This window comes from Coturnix japonica, chromosome 3, assembly GCF_001577835.2.
Source record: "Coturnix japonica isolate 7356 chromosome 3, Coturnix japonica 2.1, whole genome shotgun sequence".
NCBI lineage: Eukaryota > Metazoa > Chordata > Aves > Galliformes > Phasianidae > Coturnix > Coturnix japonica.
The window spans coordinates 60357134-60375934 of record NC_029518.1 but is presented as its reverse complement, the minus strand read 5'-3'; the positions used below and the strand labels follow the sequence as shown (position 1 = coordinate 60375934).

The 18801-nt window shown below is 43.0% G+C and overlaps 1 protein-coding gene across 1 annotated transcript; it reads left to right on the top strand.

Moving 5' to 3' along the window:
- The first annotated feature begins 897 nt into the window (after positions 1–897).
- AMD1 (adenosylmethionine decarboxylase 1) lies at positions 898–18006 on the top strand. The gene is made up of 9 exons (XM_015858608.2): positions 898–1358; positions 10893–10979; positions 12445–12571; positions 13041–13143; positions 13960–14002; positions 14096–14240; positions 15189–15281; positions 15364–15519; positions 15852–18006. Exons 1-9 carry the CDS (start codon positions 1228–1230, stop codon positions 15990–15992), a joined length of 1026 nt encoding a protein of 341 aa, XP_015714094.1. The 5' UTR covers positions 898–1227; the 3' UTR covers positions 15993–18006.
- The last annotated feature ends 795 nt before the right edge of the window (positions 18007–18801 follow it).

Here is an 18801-nt window from a genome sequence, read left to right as displayed (position 1 = left end):
ACATTAAGAACGATCACGATTCCGAGCTACTAACTACTGTTAGAATGAAATCGCCGTCATTAACGCAGATGCAGCTCGTAGCAGCCCAGCGGAGGAGGCAGCAACACGTAGTTGAGACCAGACCACCTTGTGACGGGCCCGGGTGCTTCCCGCCCGGCTGACTCACGCTGTGACTCACACACTCGGTCAGAGACACCCGCTGGGGCCGCCCCCTGAGCCCAGCGCTTCTCGGCAGCGCCCATCCATCCATCCATCCATCCATCCATCCATCGGCCCTCGGCCCCCGCTGCCTGAAGGGGCGAAACGGCTTCTGCTCTCCGGCTGCTCGACAGCGGAGGTTTCCTTGCGTTACGCAGCGTTATAACGCGGGGCTTATCGTCATGGTGTTGAAAACACGTTTTAAAGGACTGCACAGCCCGGCAGCACGGCCCACGTCCCCAGAGGGCCCCGTGACACGGCCGGGCGCTGAGGTAACTCCTCGCTTCCCCTCACGGAGTAACAGCGACAGCCGTCGCTTGGAGCGCCCCGAGGCTGCGCAGGCGTCCCCTTGCAGCACGCTGCTGCTTCGGCTTCCCTTCCCCGGCTCTCCCGGCTCCGGTGGCCGCCCTCAGCCCGCTATCCCGCTTAGTGGCGGCGATGTGTGGCCGGGGCGCAGTCGCGGTGCCGGCTGCCGCCTCACGCCGAGCCCCAGCCCCACGCTCCCGCTCCTCCGGGCTGAGCGGGCGGGCTGCAGTGGGCGGGGCAGAGAACCGGCATAGCTTTGACGGGCGTTCCCTTCGCCCTATCAGAAGAGAGGGAGGGCGGGCCCGAGCTGCAGCCGACCAATGGCAGGCGCCGAGCCTCGCGGCGTGCCCCCGCGATCCGGCGGGCTATAAAAGCGGCGCAGTGCGCGCAGCCCGTCGCTTACACAGTATGGCCGGCGACATTAGCTAGCGCTCGCTCACCGCTCTTCTCTGTAACAGGGGAACACGGACTACAAGGAACCGCACCGCCCGCCCGCCCGCTCGGACTGTAACCCTCTCACACACGCTCGCCGCCGCGCTTAAAAAAGAAATCTTTTTTTTCCTTTTTTTTTTTTTTTTTTTTTTCTAAATTAATACTGAAAAAAAAAAAAGCCACAACAGCCCCAGAAAGGTGAAAACCCGCCCGGAACGGAGCGGGAGCCGGGAGGCGGCGGTGAGGCTCGCCGTTAATTTCTGTGGTTGTTGGTTGCCGAGTTGTCTCACCATGAAGGAGAACGGTGCACACTTCTTCGAAGGGACCGAGAAGCTGCTGGAGGTGTGGTTCGCCCGGCAGCAGCCCGCGCCGCAGGAGCCGCACCAGAGCAAGGGGTCCGGAGACCTCCGCACCATCCCCAGGTACGGCAGCGGGGAGGGAGGGAGGCAAGGAGGGAAGGGAGGAGGGCAGCGGCCCGGGCGTGGTGCTGTGGTGGTGGTTGTGGTAATGGCCGTGCGCGGGCGGACGGCGGTTGGTTCCGAGCCGTTGGTGGCGGCGGCCGCGCGCGCGCCCTGAGGCGTCGGGCCTCGCTCTCCACGTCGGTGTGACAGCGGGTCCCTCCGGCGGCCCCGCGGCGCGGTAGACACAGGGGGGGAGCGGGGGGGGCTCCTCCCGCTGAAGTGTGGCCGGAGCCGCGGCTTACACGTGAGTTTCTTGGCGCTGCTCCCAGGCGCGCTGCATCGCTCCCTCTCTCTCTTTTTTTTTTTTTTTCTCCCCCCATTGACAAGTTCAAGCCAATGAGAACTGGGCGCCGCGCAGGGGTGGGCCCCTGCCTGTCACCCAATGGGTATCTGAAGAATGTGCGCTTCTTTCACTGCCACCCAGCGAGGCAGGAAGAAAGGCCCCGGCCCGCACGGCTTCGGCTGCACACGTGTTCCTAAGTCGGCCTCGGGGGCAGGGAACGGCTTTCCTCCCGGGGTGGCTAAACCCGGCCCTCGGTAATGCCGCCAATGATGCTCACGGGTCACCTTGTTCAACCCTTGTTCACCCTACCGGGCGAGGCGGCCGCTGGATGGTTGTGATGTAGCTCCCCAGTACTGTACTTCATAGGGGGAAATGCCTGGGTAGACTGGGATGCCTGTCCCTGTAGTAAGAGGTCCAACCGTAGAGCTGCTGAATATGTTAGTGTGGCACAGGCACCATGGAAGTGTCAGAAAATGGTTGTGGCAAGCCTGAAATGAAAACAAAATCTGCTTACGTGCCCTACAGTGGGCCCAGGACTATGTGCAGGTTTGCAGGGAGAATGTGGTTTGCATGCACATCACAGAATTGTAGGGGTTGGAAGGGACCTCTAGAGATCGAGTCCAACCCCCCTGCCAAAGCAGGTTCCCTACACCACGTCACACAGGTAGGTGTCCAGTCGGGTCCTGAATATCTCCAGAGAAGGAGACTCCACCACCTCCCTGGGCAGCCTGTTTCAGATGTATTGGGTTCACACAGTTGAAAATGCTGTTTTGTCTTAGGCATGTGAGACAAATGTGAAGACTCCCTTCTGTAAGGTCATTGTAAGTCTAGGGAAACTGAAGTCATGGGACGGAACCCAGAGGATCTGGTGTGTGTGTGTGTGGTATATCCAGATCTACTTGTGTGTTGCTGTTAGCCAGCGGTCTTTCTTTGGGATGCTCAGAAGAGATGTTGTGATGTGTTGAATGTATGGGATACATATGGTAATGGAGGCAGCATCTCCAGTCAAAGGTGCATACTCAGCTCGTGCTATTTGTCTTTCCCTTTGTTTCAGCGTTTCTCAGCACATTTCCTTTGTAAATGTGTTAGTTAGCTGTGTAAAGGTCTGAATTGCTGGTGAGCAGATAACAGCCTCCCCTAAAATAATGGGCATCCTGTGTGCATGCGTGTGTTTATGTCAGTAGCTCACAGCTACCAGAAGCTTTGTTTCTGCTATGTCAGAATCAGTGTAGTACAGATGTTTGCCCCAACCTGGTGCTCCGGGGCAGTTTGTTCATGGAACTCTGACAGTTCTGGACTCCCCAGTACAAAAAAGACAGGGATCTCTTGGAAAGAGTCCAGCGGAGGGCCACTAAGATGGTGAAGGGCCTGGAGCATCTCCCCTGTGAGGAGAGACTTAGGGAACTGGGTCTGTTTAGCCTTGAGAAAAGAAGGCTGAGAGGGGACTTGATCCAGGTTTATAAATACCTGAGGTGTGGGAGCCATAGTGGTGAGGCTGGTCTCTTTTCAGTAGTGCGTGGGGACAGGACTAGGGGTAATGGGATGAAACTACAGCATAGGAAGTTCTGTGTTTTTTTGAATAATACGCTTAGCATGGAAATGCTGAGATGTGATTATATGCCTGTTATTACTTTAAGAGCTATAGCAAATATGAAGCTTCAACTTGTACAGCTGGTGTCCAGGCAACCCTGGAAGAGCAAATTCTAGCTGAAAGTTTTGCAGATGCTCTGAAATGTTCTGTAGGTGCTGCAGGGTTTCTGCTATATTTAACTGCTTTTAAATATGGAAGCTTCCAAAAATTGGATTTTGCATTCACATGCTGGTATTGGAACCTACAGAACTTGTAGTTTAGAGATGTTCTGCTGTTGCTTTCTTCATTGACCCTTTCATGCTCTGTTTCATTTGTGATCTGAAGCTTCCATGTACAAACCAGCAAAAACCTGGTTTTTAAAGCTGCTTAGTAAAAATTAATGGAATTGAAGGCAAGTACAGGGGCAGCTCCTTCACACAGTTTAGATATGGCTATAACATTTTAATAGGTTAGATACAAACTGCTAACTATTGAACATGTGGCCTTTAACACGGTTTCAGAATGGGGAGGGAGCTTTGAAGGCACCTGTGTTAATTGGGTCTTAATACACGATGCTGATTGAAGCTGTCTGCCTATTTTGGTAGGAAGGTGTGACATCTGAGATGTGCTGTTAAACTGCGTGTAGGGATAATGAACAGTGATAATATGTTGCTAGCATGAAACAAAGTTTTATTAACAACCTTCTTGAGAAACGTTGGACCTAAATTATCTTCACTACAGTTGATAGATGCAAATGAGAACATTCCAAACGCGTTGTACCCTGCTATGCTAATTCCATGAAGGCAATTGAATAAGCCAGTTTGAATCAAAGCTGAAGCTGTAGAACAATAGCTAAATTAAAGTCAGGTTGCCAACCAGTTGAGCTCGCCTTTTGTATTGTACCTGCTTAGTAGTGAAATGCCAGCCATTCATCTGCTGAATGACTAAGCTGGCATTCAAAGCCAGAAATGTCCATGCTGTGTGCCCTTGCTGGGGACCAGATAGTTTGAAGTCTTTGGACGTTGCCAGCTGCTAAGGAAAAGGTTCAAGAACTGGTCAATGAAGAAGTTATATCTTTTTCTCCTTTGGGCAAGGCTGTTTATAGAGAATAATAGATAATAGTCTTGTGTGGGTTGGAAGGGACCTTAGAGATCATCGAGTCCAACCCCCGGGATTCGAGCCTCCTGTGTAGCAGAGCGGCACTTCTACCACTTGCACCACAGGGGGGATTCGAACCCGGGCCTCCGGTGTTGCAACGTGGCATTCTTACCATGTAATAGTTACTGACGTGAAATTTATTGTTCTAATACCTTCAGTTAAGAGTCCCAGCTGAAAACTAGAAGGAAAATGAATTAACACAGGCTTTAATTTGTTGAGGTGTGGGGGCTTTTTCTTTGTCTGCCAATCAGTTCTGCAAAAAGGTCCTGAACTTGAAATAATGACAAGCATCTGGAGCTGCCTGCCCCGCTCACACTGAGCAATGGAATGAAGTTAACGTTTCTGTGGCTTTAGTCATTTGCGTTAACTTGGTGCATGCTCTCACTGTGCTATGGAAAGCACGTTTGTTAAAAATAGTCTTTAAGTATAAAAATGAGCTTTTGCTGAAAACATGACGACCGTGCTGTGAGTGGAATTCTGTGGTGACTGAGGAGCATTTTCACTGTCCCCACAGCACAGAAAGCGGCTTATGCCTTCAGATGAGAATGCAGCTGTTTTCTACCTCTGGGCTTCCTGTGCTCTTGAATGTGCACAAGTTTGAAGCCATAGGCTAAGGATTGGTACAAGTGCCGCTGTGCTACACAGGAGGCTCGAATCCCGGGGGTTGGACTCGATGATCTCTAAGGTCCCTTCCAACCCTCATGAGACTGTGAGACTGTGATTCTAGTATTTAGGAGTCCATCTCTCAAGCATTCAAAAGATCGAGATGATACTTATTTCTGAACCTTTAATTTGTATGTATTTGGACACAAGATAAGAAACCGGAGAAAGAGCAGTGCAGTCATGAGCAATGTGGGATGATACCGATACCATGCAATTCTCAGCCTATGCCAGATGAGAACTGCTAAGCAACAGCAAAGGCAAGCAGCTGATACAAGTCCTGTAAATACTTGCTTTGTACTACACCCTGTAGCCTGAGTCGACTCCCACGGTCCTGCAGAATGTGGTGGTGTTATTGCATGCTCCTTCAAACTACAAAGGTGCAGGAAGGCTGGGCTGGGAGCCTCCTTTGCTCTTACTCCTGGGAGACTGCACAAGTGTAGCACTGCTGCCTATGGCACCTGATGTGGGCAGCGACAGGGGAGGCAGGGTTGTACAGGGAGGTAAGGTTCCGTCTCTGCTCTTTGAGTTTATTTCATGTGGATGTAAAAGATAATCTGGAGAACTTTACCTAAGAATTCAGTCTTCCTCTATTGCAGACTAGTTCAGAATGGCAGATAAAATATTTGCTTGTAACTCTTAGTTAAAGAATAGCTTCACGCAAAGAAAAGAAGGCAAGCCCTTTTATACTCACTGTTACTGTGATATTGCTTGCAGAATGCTGAGACTTTCATTAAAGGCGACTGGATATTTTCCTACCTTACTGCTGAAACTTCAGGATTTGGTTAGTTCTGTCATAAGCCACTTCATAAACCTCTTTAAACTTGTGGCTACTGGTCTGTTCTTGAAATGACTTTCCTAATGACTGCTTATTCAGCCAGGAGAGCAGGAAGGCTTGATGCTTATGGCAGACAGTCGCTGTCTTACAGCGTGTTCCTACTGGAGAAGGTTAGACTCAAACTTGCCGTAAAGGTTGCATGCAAGACTTCTGCTGAAGTCCTAATGTGCTCATCAGGTGCTGAAGTCCTAATGTGCTGAAACATCTTGGGTGTCAGGTATGTGTTATCCATTGATGTAACAGGCAAAGGAATGTCCCTCAAATATCTCTGGAGGTGAAGTATGAAGTCAGCATTCCTTGTATACTGTTGCTGTAGCAACAGTAATAAGGGAACTGTGACCATAGCAATACACAGCATTTAAAAAGTATGTGGCCTCTTTTGTGCCATGGCTGGAATATCTTAAGAGTCTTTTGGGAATTATTATCTTTACTAGTTGGCTCAGGATCTTCTAGCTAAAAGCCTGTGCTGTAATTGCTTGTGATGTGGGTGTGACTTCCTATTCAGGTACTTGTCTTTCACTCAGGTTTGTGTACGTCCTTGGAAAGGTTTTAGGCTTAAGATAAGGGAAATATATGGAGTTTTTGTGTATCTATTTTCAAAACCACGTAGAGGGTGTGTGGGTATCGTGCTCCACAGATACTGTGGAAGTAAAATTATCTTGTTGGAAGTGCCTTGAGTGTACATGAGTCAAGGAAATCTATAGTCAACAGTGATCTACAAGCTAGATTATAATTTTAATAAGAATTAACATGCATCTGTCATTCTGCAGGGAAGAAACACATGAACTCCTAAGAGATGCTTTAGGAAGCTTGTGATTTGAGTAGTTGGCATTTACTGCTTCTACCTGTTTCAGAGTAATTCAAAGTGATGTTGCAGCTCTGCCACTGGTATTCAGTCAGCATCTATAACTGTGCATTGGTGGCTTGGTCTGGGCACTACACTTACCCATGGTCTGGATCAGGGTACTGACAGGATACTGCCTGCTCAACTGTGCTGTGTTAATGAGGTGAATATTTAGGAGGTAACAGCTGGAGGGAATGAAAGGGATCAGTCCATAGCTCAATACTTGATTTTAAGCAAGTAAGACCAGTCAAATACAAGGTAAAATTGGTTATTACTTTGATTGCTACACACCTGTCGGTTGTCTTGTTTTTAATGAGTAGCTGTGCAAGAATGTATATATATATGTGTGTGTGTGTGTATATATATGTGTATATATATACACACACTTAGGATGTACATTGCTTGCCTATTGGAGAAGATTTTGACCTTCAGTGGGTGTCTGCTGTTCGATAATTAAGAGCCAGGATTTGATCGCTTTGGAATGGGTAATACTAACTTTACGTAACAATGAGTTGTTGGTCTCAGATGATTTTGTCACTTTGGACTTGCAGTGGATGGAAGCCTGCTACAGAAATCACTTGGATATCAATGTTACTCAAGTATCGGCTTCTAATGTGCTTAGCTCCTTTATGGGGAGGTTGGCTCATGTCATGTTCAAGTCTTTCACAGTTATTAACTTTAAGGTTTTTTGTTTCTCAGAATACAGTGACATTGAGTGTGATACATGCACTGATAATATTGAAAGGCATCTCTTAATTTTTGCTTCCATGCTAAGTGTGCGGAGAACACATTGTCTCTTAGCTTGAAACTCTTGAATAATTCTGCAGATTAAAGGAAGAGTTTGTTTTAATAAACTTAGACTATGTGGTACAAAGAGATCCCAATTCTTTTCTAGCTCTGTTTAAAACAATGAAAAATGTCAAATAAAAAGGTCATTGTGTTCAAGTAGATTATATAGGGATCAAATCCAGCATGTTAGTGAGGTGGCCTTTCTGTAGTTGCTTCCTGCACTTAGCTTTAACGTGCATATAGATAAGGTGAATATCTCCATAAAACTTCATGATGTGGCCAAGTCTCATCCTGGCTCCTGCAACCCTTTGTTAATTTTGTGTGTGTTTCTGGATCAAGGTTGACATCTTGTGTATTCCTCAATTTGTGGCCTTTCTCTTTCTCGATTCTACCTTAATCAGAACATCTAGAAAACTCCATTTCTGTAAAAGCTGAATGCACAAACACTTAGCACATGGTTAGCTGTGCTTTCTGTAGTTGCAAAGCTTTAATAGATTTTAAATAAGATGTTACACCACTGCAGTTGACGCTGCAGTACCAAAATGCTGACTATCCTATTAACTTAAGTAGGGACTTCCTTTGCATGGTTTGCTTTGGATTCAATGTGCAACTCTGTATTGATGCTGTATCAATCCCTCATTGCTGTGCTCTTGAACCTCAAAATTGTTGCATCTTCCTCCACTAATACGACTGAGACTTAAGGGAGCTATTTTTCTGAAGTGTCCATTGCTGCAGTACCGTGATATTTAGAAAATTCTTATTCGCATGCACAATGCTGAGATTTTGATCAGCTAAGGAGCCACTGAAGTCAGAGTTTTATACTTTGGCAGTGTCTGAGATACATACAGGTCCATTAAGTACAAGTACAAAATCTTATGTGTGGTAGTGTATGAGTAGAATTATTGCAGAATCGGGCTGAGTGTTGTTTCGTCAGGGACAGACAGGACATAAGCAGGAGTGCTGCTGGGATGATTTGGAGTTATTCTGCAATAGCAAATACAATGAACACATCACCTAGTTCAGTTTACAAGAAGAGTACAGTAAGATGGTACAGGAAAGATACTAAAGCTGGCAAACATATGTAGGTACGTTGTAGCTTCAAGATGACTAAATCCTGAAGTCCTCACCAAAATAGCCTGGTTGTCCAGGACAATATTAATAAAGTTTGACTTCACAGTTTCACTCTTAGCACTTACCTGGTTGCTCAAAGATGAAAAGAGACTGGTTGCATTTTCATACACAGCCCATAGTATGGCGTGGAGTTCAGTGTATCAGGGAAGTCAAAATGAGCTCATCAGTTCCATCTGCAGATTTGAGCAGTCTGTGCTGTCCTGTCGCTGAAGAGAATTTCATCAGGGTTCACTAACTGGAATGGCAGGGAAAAATCACTTTGAATATCTGGATCATTAAAAATTGGATTTCATCAAGTTCATCAGGTGTGTATCTGATCATGAGGGATTTCAAGATGAAGAAGATTCATTTAAAGTCATTTCTCATAGTTTCACTCTTACAAAAAGGATACGGTCTGTAAGCTAAGCATTTCTGGTTTAGTGCAGTGCAGACTATAATTGGGGGGAAAAAATCCTCAAGTAGCAAAGGTGTAGAATTCAGTTTAGGAGACGTCCTCAAGTGAGGGAGAAATGAGAGGCATTTATTTACTGGGATGCTTAGGAAGCAAAGAGCATCTGGACTACAGCTGGGTGATAGGAGAACCTAAAGTTCAGCTTTGCATTGAAGTTTCACTTCAGCAAATTGACTATTTTTTTTTTTTTTCCCCTTAAGGGGAAAGATTTGGAGCTGCTGGAACAGCGCTGCTGCTAGAACTAACAGTGAGTGCTTTGTCCTGAAGCACAGCCATCGAGCTTTAGCAGTGCCAAAGGGGAAGAAGGTCTGACCCCTGGGGATTAGGCTGACAGTTAATAGGGACAGCTGAGCTCATCTGGGAGCTTGTGTGGTGACTGGATAAAATAGCGTTTCTTTCAGTCCTCCAGCTGTGGAGAGTTCTTTACCCTTCACCAGCTGGTAAAGGTCTGGGTCTTAGTTCTCATAGTTGCTTCAGCTCCATAACCTGGTGGGTAACTTTATGTTGGGGTTAGTAAATTCCTTAGCTCATAGCAGGTCTGAGCAGGATCCAGCACATACAGTTCGAATATGCTGTGGGAAGGGAGAAATGGGAAGCTCTGACCACTTTGTAGTTTTGCAACCTTGGGAAGTTGTATCTGTTCAGTAGCAAATTTTATGGCTGTATTGGATTCTACTAATAGACAAAAGACTGAAACGACAGAATAGTTAAGGGTTGTTTTTTTTTCTTAGTCTGTAACTTATCGTGAGTGCTTAGAAATTCTTTTGCTTCATTTGTGCCTTTTGAATTTTCAGCTTGTTAGTAGAATTTCTCACAGAATAAGTAATGGCAATCAAGAGTTGATATGCACCGTCATAGTGAAATGTAGCAAATGTTGAATCTACATCATCTTCTAGAAGTAAAAGGAATTCTGTTATCCAGATTGATCAAAGATGAATCCAGGCCATTAAGATGTAGTATTTCTTAGGGCTGGTTTTCATTAGAGTTATCAACTTGATTCTAAGTTGAACAAATGTAACCTCTTAATGATAACGTACTGTTGTATTACTCTGATGGCTACCACTGGCTTCTGTAATTGGAAGTATGTGAAGATTCAACTTAAAGCGTACACTTTCAACATCCAGTTTTCTCCTTTTTCTACATGGAGGATGTGATGTTTAACCTGCTGTAGCAAAATTGCTAAGTCATGGTCTTAAGCAGAGATTGAGCACCTGGTGGAAGGCAGGGCCAACCCAGGGGAGCTCGGGTGTATGCATTGCACCTGACGGCAAGTGGGGGAGCCAGAATCTTCTCCCTTGCGGACCCCATTTAAGGGTTGCCAGTGAAGGGGAGGAGGGTATCTTACTGGAGGTCCCAGCCCACCTGAGGCTTTCCAAAGGTAAACAGCTCTTTTCCTTCATTTCTGAACCCGCAGTTGCTGCATTTAGGCTTGTTTTCCTTTGCTGTAGCCGAAGACTTTGCCACCCTGCTATTATCATCCCATTATAGCATTATACCTGCCTTGTTAGAGGCTTGGCACTGTTGTTTGTAAGCTGCACTCATGCAGCAGATTATGCTAGTGGTTCCTGTGGAAAACTCAGATTTTGCCATTGAGATCTAAGAATTGAATAGCGCTTCTGCTGGGTTCGTGGTTCTTCCATGAAGAGTTGCTGGATCTGAGAGCATGAAAGGGGATTAGGACAGTTACAATCCTTTTTATGGTATTTTTTTATCTGGTGTTTCAGAAGGTTCCAGCTTGACCTGTTTTGACTTTGTTATGATTTTGTTACAGGATTGAGTGGGACAAACTTCTGGAGAATGTGCATTGTTTGATCATAAGTGTGACAAAAACTGACAAGCAGGAAGCTTATGTACTCAGGTAAGCCTGTTATAGCTGCTGCTTAGGGTGCTCAATAGGTAAAATTGTTAAAGCTGTTGGGAAGTGATGTTTGGCTGATAATCCAATCTTGGGTTAAGATCCTGTCATTATTAGCTTCAACTTGCAAAGGCCTCCTAATCATAGTGCTATCGTGCTTCTGTTCAGTAGCAGGAATGCTATTGTGATTATTAGTGTGCATAGTTTTTACTTGCTGTGGCATTTGTGTACCTGATGTGGATTTTTATCCTGGGGTAAGTAAGCGTCCCCAATTAAAAAATTATTCAGATGTTAGGAACACTTCAACAAGACAGTGCATGTAAGTGTGAGCTTTAGGTCAACAAAAACTAGCAATAAATTGGCTTTAAAGACAGATGATGCATTACCACAAAGGATACTTGTAAAAATGCGTCTTTCCTGAAATCTTGGGATTTTGGCCTTGCACAGCAGTTGGTCTTTTGCCATATGGTTTTCATCTTGAAAATACTTTCATGCTTTTTTTTCCCTACATGAACTTGTCAGACACATTTACATTCTCTGCCTTACTTCAGATTACGAAATCTGAAGCTTTTGTACTCTGAAAGGCAGCCTGGAAAGGAAGGTTGGGTTAAGAGTAAATTAGTCAAAAACTGTGCTGAAGTCTTTACCTGCAAGCTCTGTATTTAAAAATTAAATGCTGAAAAAACTCCTATATCCTGGGTAAAATACAACCTTTACTTTGTATTCTTAAACAGCACCCTCAGCTGAGTTAAAGCTATCCAAGCTAGATTTGTCCTCTTCATTTATTTGCTGAGGAAGTACTTGCTATATACTTCTAAGTATTTTGGATGTAGTATCAGTGCTAATCTTCAATTTGGTGGGCTTGTAGTTCTGTATCTGGCTTAAAGAAGTCAACAGTATGTAAACTTTATCCTCTGCATGAGGCATATCATAGAACTGTGGTTATAACCCGTGATTTCCTCTTTCTGTGGATAGGTGCTGATTTATCACTTCCCTAGTAGTCAGATTGTTTAGAAGATACAGCCAGACATAGTATTAATTCCTGTAAGGATTTTGCTTTTCTCTGGGCTGACTTTCTTGATAGTTTTCTTTCAGCTGAGGTCAGACTTTTGATGTTCAACTCCATTTTGCAGCTAGATTAAGAAACTGCTTGTCTGTTGTGTACCCATTTCTCAGCACCTGTGATTCTTGAGTAGATTGAGGGCATGTCATGCATGTAGCTCTTTTCCTGCAGGGCAGTAGCATGTAATATTATGCAGGTAGAGCAAGTAATTGTTTCAGGAAGTCATAGCAGCTCTCATATGTTTGCTAAAGTTTGTTGATTTGATCAGTTCGCCAAGCATGTTGACATCTTGTTTACTGATTGTTGTTTGCAGTAATGCATGTGCTTGGGGTAGGAACCAAAACCTAACCCTTGTCTCCTGCTCTGTATTAAGTGTTTAATGTATTTTTCTCATCACTTTTACAGTGAGAGTAGCATGTTTGTCTCCAAGAGACGTTTCATTTTGAAGACGTGTGGTACCACCCTCTTACTGCAAGCACTGGTTCCCCTGTTGGAGCTTGCTAGGGAGTACAGTGGGTTTGACTCAATTCAGGTAAGGTGCTGAAAATGCATCTCCTTTAAAATAGGCAGCAAGCCTCTTATTAATATTTCAAAATCGTTTTGTATTTATTTCAAACATTTCTTAGTTGTTTGCTTCCTAGATGAAGTTATATGACTGTTTGCTCTGCTATGGAATTTGGCCTTCTATTTGCCTTTTAAAGATCACTGCCTTATAAATGCTACTGTGCAGAGTTAAGGTTACTTAAAGGTGAAGAACTTTCTTGCCTGTGTAGTCAACGCTGGAATAATTGAAATTTTTTTTTTTGTAGAAAACCAATTCAGAAATAAGCTCTCTCCTGTAGCTTACTAATGAAGCTAGAAATAAATATATGGCTGGCAGCATTTTTGATGTGGAGAAGTCATGTCCTGTGAAAGCTTATACTAAATTTTCTGAATTGCTTCTAGGTTTTTAGGTTGTAGGCAGATATATTTGACATCTAATGTATTTTTTTTTTTTTCAGAGCTTCTTTTATTCACGTAAGAATTTCATGAAGCCTTCCCACCAGGAGTACCCACATAGGAATTTCCAGGAAGAAGTGGAGTTTCTTAATGAAATTTTCCCAAGTAAGCATATGAAACTACAGTGAGGTTGCACAGCTTGTGTGAGGTGTTGATATGAAGTGAGAAGCAACAAGTGGCATGATAATACATAGCCTATTGAGGCCATTCATTTAGCACATCTTGCAGTTCTGCATCTGGCACAAGCTTCAACAGCATGCAAATAAAAGAGCTATAAAGAATTTCCTGATACTCACTTACCAAGATCAAACTTGAAATCTCCTTGGCTTGGCACGTAGCACCTTCTCTTAACTGATGATATTCAGGATTAGAGTAAATAAGTCTGCAAAATCCAGCTCTCACAGACTCTGAAAGCCTTACTGCAGTTGTGCAGTACTACAGAGTAGTAATGTAACAACCAATACAGTGAAGAAAAAATGTAAGCTGTTCGGAAGAGTCACTGTACTGCATTAAAGATTTAATTCGAACATTTTACTAAATGAAATCTAAAGCCTGGAACTTTGATTTTTAACTACTGGCAGAAAAAGTTATTGAGAGAACATGGAATCTGTAGTGCTGAGTGTTCAGCGAATAGAAACACGGAAGTCTTGCTTATCTGTATGTGCGCAGTTAATGCTATAATGTGAACTGCCTGCTAAGTAGGCTCCAAACTGGGTCCTCAGACCAGCCAAAGGAGCCAGTTTTTCTGCCTATTGGCTTAATGCTTCTGAAGTTAAATGCCTACTTATTTGATACAGGTGGTTAGCTGTATCAGTGACGTGGTGTGTTGTGAGAGGCACTATCCTTAAATATGAAGTGAGGTCAGTATTATATAAGCTATCCACTGTGGTATGTTAACTGGAGCCTTTTTGTCTTGACTAGATGGAGCAGCTTATTGCATGGGACGGATGAATTCTGATTGCTGGTATGTATTACAAGAATTTGAGTTTCTTTGGGGCTCACAGCTGTACTTGGTGCTAATAATACTTATTAAATAAGTGATTTCTATCATACATAGGTACCTGTACACCCTGGATTTCCCAGAGAGTCGGATATCCAATCAGCCTGATCAGACACTGGAAATTCTGATGAGTGAGCTTGACCCAGTAGTTATGGACCAGTTCTACATGAAAGATGGTGTTACTGCAAATGATGTCACTCGTGTATGTTTGCTTGAAAACTAAATAGTTTGGGGGTGGTGGAATTTAGGCAGTGCTTTACTTGTATTTACAATCTTTGTGTTGGGAAAGGTCTTAAAATTAGGTTAATGCTTTGGAACTTTGGTGTGGTGGTCAAATGGCCCTCACTTTAGTCAATGGGAAAAAGCAATTTGTAGTGCTTTGGGTGACTGGAAGTTTCCTCCTCTGGGGGATGGAAAAATAGGCATAGAAATGTGATGGAGTAGAAGGAAAGTGACAATAAATAAGACTTAAACTGAAGATTAGGAATAGCAAAAGTATCTAGCTATTAAAGTTACAGATAAATCACAAAGTTCTTTGGGTGGTTTTGAGTGTAGCAGTGGGGAGAGATTAAGGTCTAAGCATAACCTGATGGTTTTGTCTCCTTTCCTTGATATATTTTTTTTCCAAATGAGTAATTCCTGTGATGTGAACAAATTCCACTGATAAAATACACCAACTTCATCTGGTTTTGTGCTCTTAAGTTCTCACTATCATATTTGCTGTAGAAATTTTTCTGTGGTTCAGGTACTGTGAGGGGAATCCCTTGGATTTTGCTTTAGTCATGGAGTAGAAGGAGGTACTACACACTCCAGAATTAATGTATCCACAGAATGAAGGCTGTTTACTGGTTGGCTAGAAGCTCCATTTTCCATTTTAGTAGCAGATGCAGTTATGCACTGTAATTCTAAGTTGCACCTTCTTGCTGCTATGAAGTTTGGTTCTCTAAGTGTCAAAGTATGCAATAACTTGTATACAGCTCAGTGCTTACTAGATAAGTGACAAGATACAAAGCACGCTTACCTGCAGTGATACATAATGTCAAACTGATCTGTTATGGGAAGAATTCTGGTGTCCTGATTCTAAATTGATCTTCATTCTGAGTTAAACAAACAAGCTTATGGTGATGTGTGATTTCAACTTCTCTTTCAGATGAGTGGAATTCGTGACCTGATACCAGGTTCTGTTATTGATGCTACAATGTTCAATCCTTGTGGGTATTCAATGAATGGGATGAAATCGGATGTAAGTTTCTCACTTGCTTATCTTAACATAAATTTTCAGTTTTGCTTGTTTTGTGATAACAACTTTTTCTTTTGTTTTTCAGGGAACTTACTGGACTATTCACATCACTCCAGAACCAGAATTCTCTTACGTTAGTTTTGAAACAAACATAAGTCAAACTTCTTATGATGACCTGATTAGAAAAGTTGTAGAGGTTTTCAAGCCAGGAAAATTTGTAACAACCCTCTTTGTTAATCAGGTGAGTCCCCATGCAGTAGTTTGTTTGCTCCTGAAATGCATATAGCCACAAAGCACAATGCTGGAGATGATTTTACTGGGGCACTAGTATTATCTAGTTGCCTCTACTTTTGTATGGTAAAAGTGCTGGTGGTGATGCTGTCAGCAAATGATTCATGAACGAACAGTACCCTACATAAGGAGAAGAATGGTTGCTTGGGGCTGAAACTTTGAGCAGCTGTCATACAAGAGCTTAGAACATGTTAGATGTCACAAGAACTCGTGAATACATATTGTGCTAGTCTATCTTTTAATGCGAAATGTAAAAAGTAAACTTCCCATTTTGTTTTCTAGAGCTCTAAATGTCGCACAGTGTTTTCTTCTGCTCAGAAGATTGAAGGGTTTAAACGTCTTGATCACCAGATTGCTCAGTTCAGTGATTACAATTTTGTTTTTACCAGTTTTACGAAGAATCGCCAGCAACAGCACAGTTGATTAAGAATGAAGAAAAAGCGCAAAAAGAGATCCCATAGAGAAGGTGGTGGTTGCTTTCTAGTTAATGATTCAGGGGGCCATGCTTTCCACTCCCACCACCTTGTAGCTGTGGAAAGCCCTAGGTGTAATCATAGTATAACCATTTTGAATTGTATGCATTATTATATCAAGGAGTTAGATATCTTGCATGAATGCTCTCTTCTGTGTTTAGGTACTCTATGCCACTCTTGCTGTGAAATTGAAGTGCATGTAGAAAAATCTTACTGTATGGAACTTAACAACACTTGTAAAAATGATTCAGGTAGAATTACACACAGTGTAGTTTTTCTCCAGGTATCGCCAAAAATTTCCCACAGACAAGGCTTTCGTCCTCACTAGGCTTCAACCTCAACCTACTCACCGGGACAGTTCTTTGTTAAATTGTCATTGATTTTTCATCTATGTTGTGACTTCAGTCTAAAATGAATTTTGACTAACTTGTACGATTTCTAATGAAACTGATTCCTAAGTAACACTTTTGTGTTTGGAGAAAGTTCTTAAAAACAGTTAAAAATTGTTTTGCTACTACAGGTGGTGGTTGACTTATTTTTTTTTCATCAGACTGACTTTTCACGCTCTAAATAATTTTATAGGAATCTGTTCAGCTATACTGTAGCGCTGGGCTAATGCACTGGTCTTTCACCTCTAGACATTTGGGTACAGGTACTAATGCAGGTTGAACTTTGTCTTAGCTTAACGCTGGTATTTATCTGTCCACATCCCTAAGCTGTCACATTGCTACACAGTGACAGAGTTTGGAAAAGGTCAGACTTGATGGGGGAGAGCAAGTCAGGATCCAAGTGCTTTGGCATAGTTGTGTGACAGCTTTGCAAAGTGCAAGTTGGTGTTGGCACCAGACATCTTCTTTCCTAATCACCAGTTATGACTAAAAAGCTGGTGCTCCTGAGCACTGGCAGGTAGGCCTAACAAAGGAGTGGGATTTGCCAGGCTGGCGTGTTGATTGGTTTGGGTTCTTCTCAGTAAAACGTTTGAGCTACCACTTCTGACTGTAAAGAGTGCTTCTACACTGGTTCAGTGTCACTTCATTTCGTTGTTCCAAAAACAAAGCTAATGCCTCTATCTTGTGACAGTCCTGTGACCTTGTTGTGCACGTGACTTATGTTGTATTTGAGTGTTGTGACCTCATCTGTTTTTTCCTCCTAATTTCTATGGTGGTTCCTCTTACTGTGACTGGAGGGCATTCAGTGGAGGCATAGAACAAGAGCTGTCTGGCACACCTGGGCAGACAGAAGTGAAGTAGAACACTATTCATAGACCATGAATAAGTGTGTAATTCAAAGTCACATTAATGGGTATCGACTAAACTGCAGACTTTTAAAAAGCTGGGAGACTTTCAGCTGTGTTTGCAAATACTCGGATCTTAACAGCTGTGAGACCAGCACATTAATTAAGAACCTGGGTTTTTCTTTCCTCTTGTCCTTGCAATGTTTTGACTTTCTGGTTTGATGCAATGTTTTTTTGTTTTGTTCCTTCCGTATTTATAAATGAAGCAGCTTTTTAGTGCTTCTAAACTGAAGTCTGCTTGGTTAGAAACCAAGTGGTTGGAACACTCTTTTTTTATTTTAAATGTATTGTTGATGTTCTTTACCAATGTCATCAAGTACATGCTGTAAATGGCACTAATGCTTCTTGGTGTTAATACTGAGGACCAATATTTCAGTGGTTTTTGTTCTTAGATGTTGTCCCAACTGCTCTGACATCTGGCTTGAGGTCCTTCGAGTTTCCTTTTCAAGTAATACTGAAATACACATTTTATAAATAGAAGCATAAGCCTTGGCTATAAAAATGAAAGCTGTTGAATGGATTATTGAACTATCTGGAGTGATCAGGATGGGGGGGAGTATGGTGTTCATAATTTCTGTGGTGTTAGACTTTGATCATTTAAAAATATCTGTACCACAACTTAATGCTTCAATAAAAGTTTGCTTAAATTGTTTGTAGTGATGATCCAGCAGTTCTGCCCCGTGCGCTCCCATGCTTTTTGGTACCAGTTGATTTAATTTTGAAATAGATTTATGTATTCCTTATCCTGAATTCCTTGGCTGAATTCACCTGTCTCTGTAGGGGGGATGCCTTTCAACTGTTTATGTCAGTAGCTTAAAATGAGGTAGCGTATCCAAGGAAGCCAAATTAAAGCGTTAAGCTGCTCTTGAAGCTAAAAATGCCTACATGAATACAAAAATTTGAGATTTGTCATAATCAAATCTATTATTTTTTTTTATCTCGGCATTAAATATTTAAGATATTGCTCTGATTTTAAGCCTACTCTTGCTTCTGCTGGTTTTATGCAACTAACCTTGGCATGTATTTATTGTATTTAAGCTTAGACTGACTTTAAGAGTTCAAGGTGAAACTTGCCTCTTAAGATGAAGTAGGCACGTACTAATCCGGATAGTGAACTAGATGGGGAAAGTAGTGGTTACCAGTCTTATTGCTAAGCTGAGGCAGCAAGTGTCAGTGGAACTTCCAGATTGTATGTGAGCAGTTCTGTAGAAATAGCATCTTCACTTTTGCCTTACAGAGATCTAGTGGTGCTGATACCCATAACAATTGCTTTGATAGAGGATACGTGTGCAGCAGTGATGACCTGAGAACCTCTGAACTGTCCATGTCTGAATCTAGTATTCATATGTTACCCAGAACCTGTTCTTTCATACCAGATTTCTCTAATTGTGCTTTGAATGTGGAATGGTAACTTCAGGTTATTCTTGAGCGTTCAACACTGTTTAAAATGCATAACTAAGTTTCT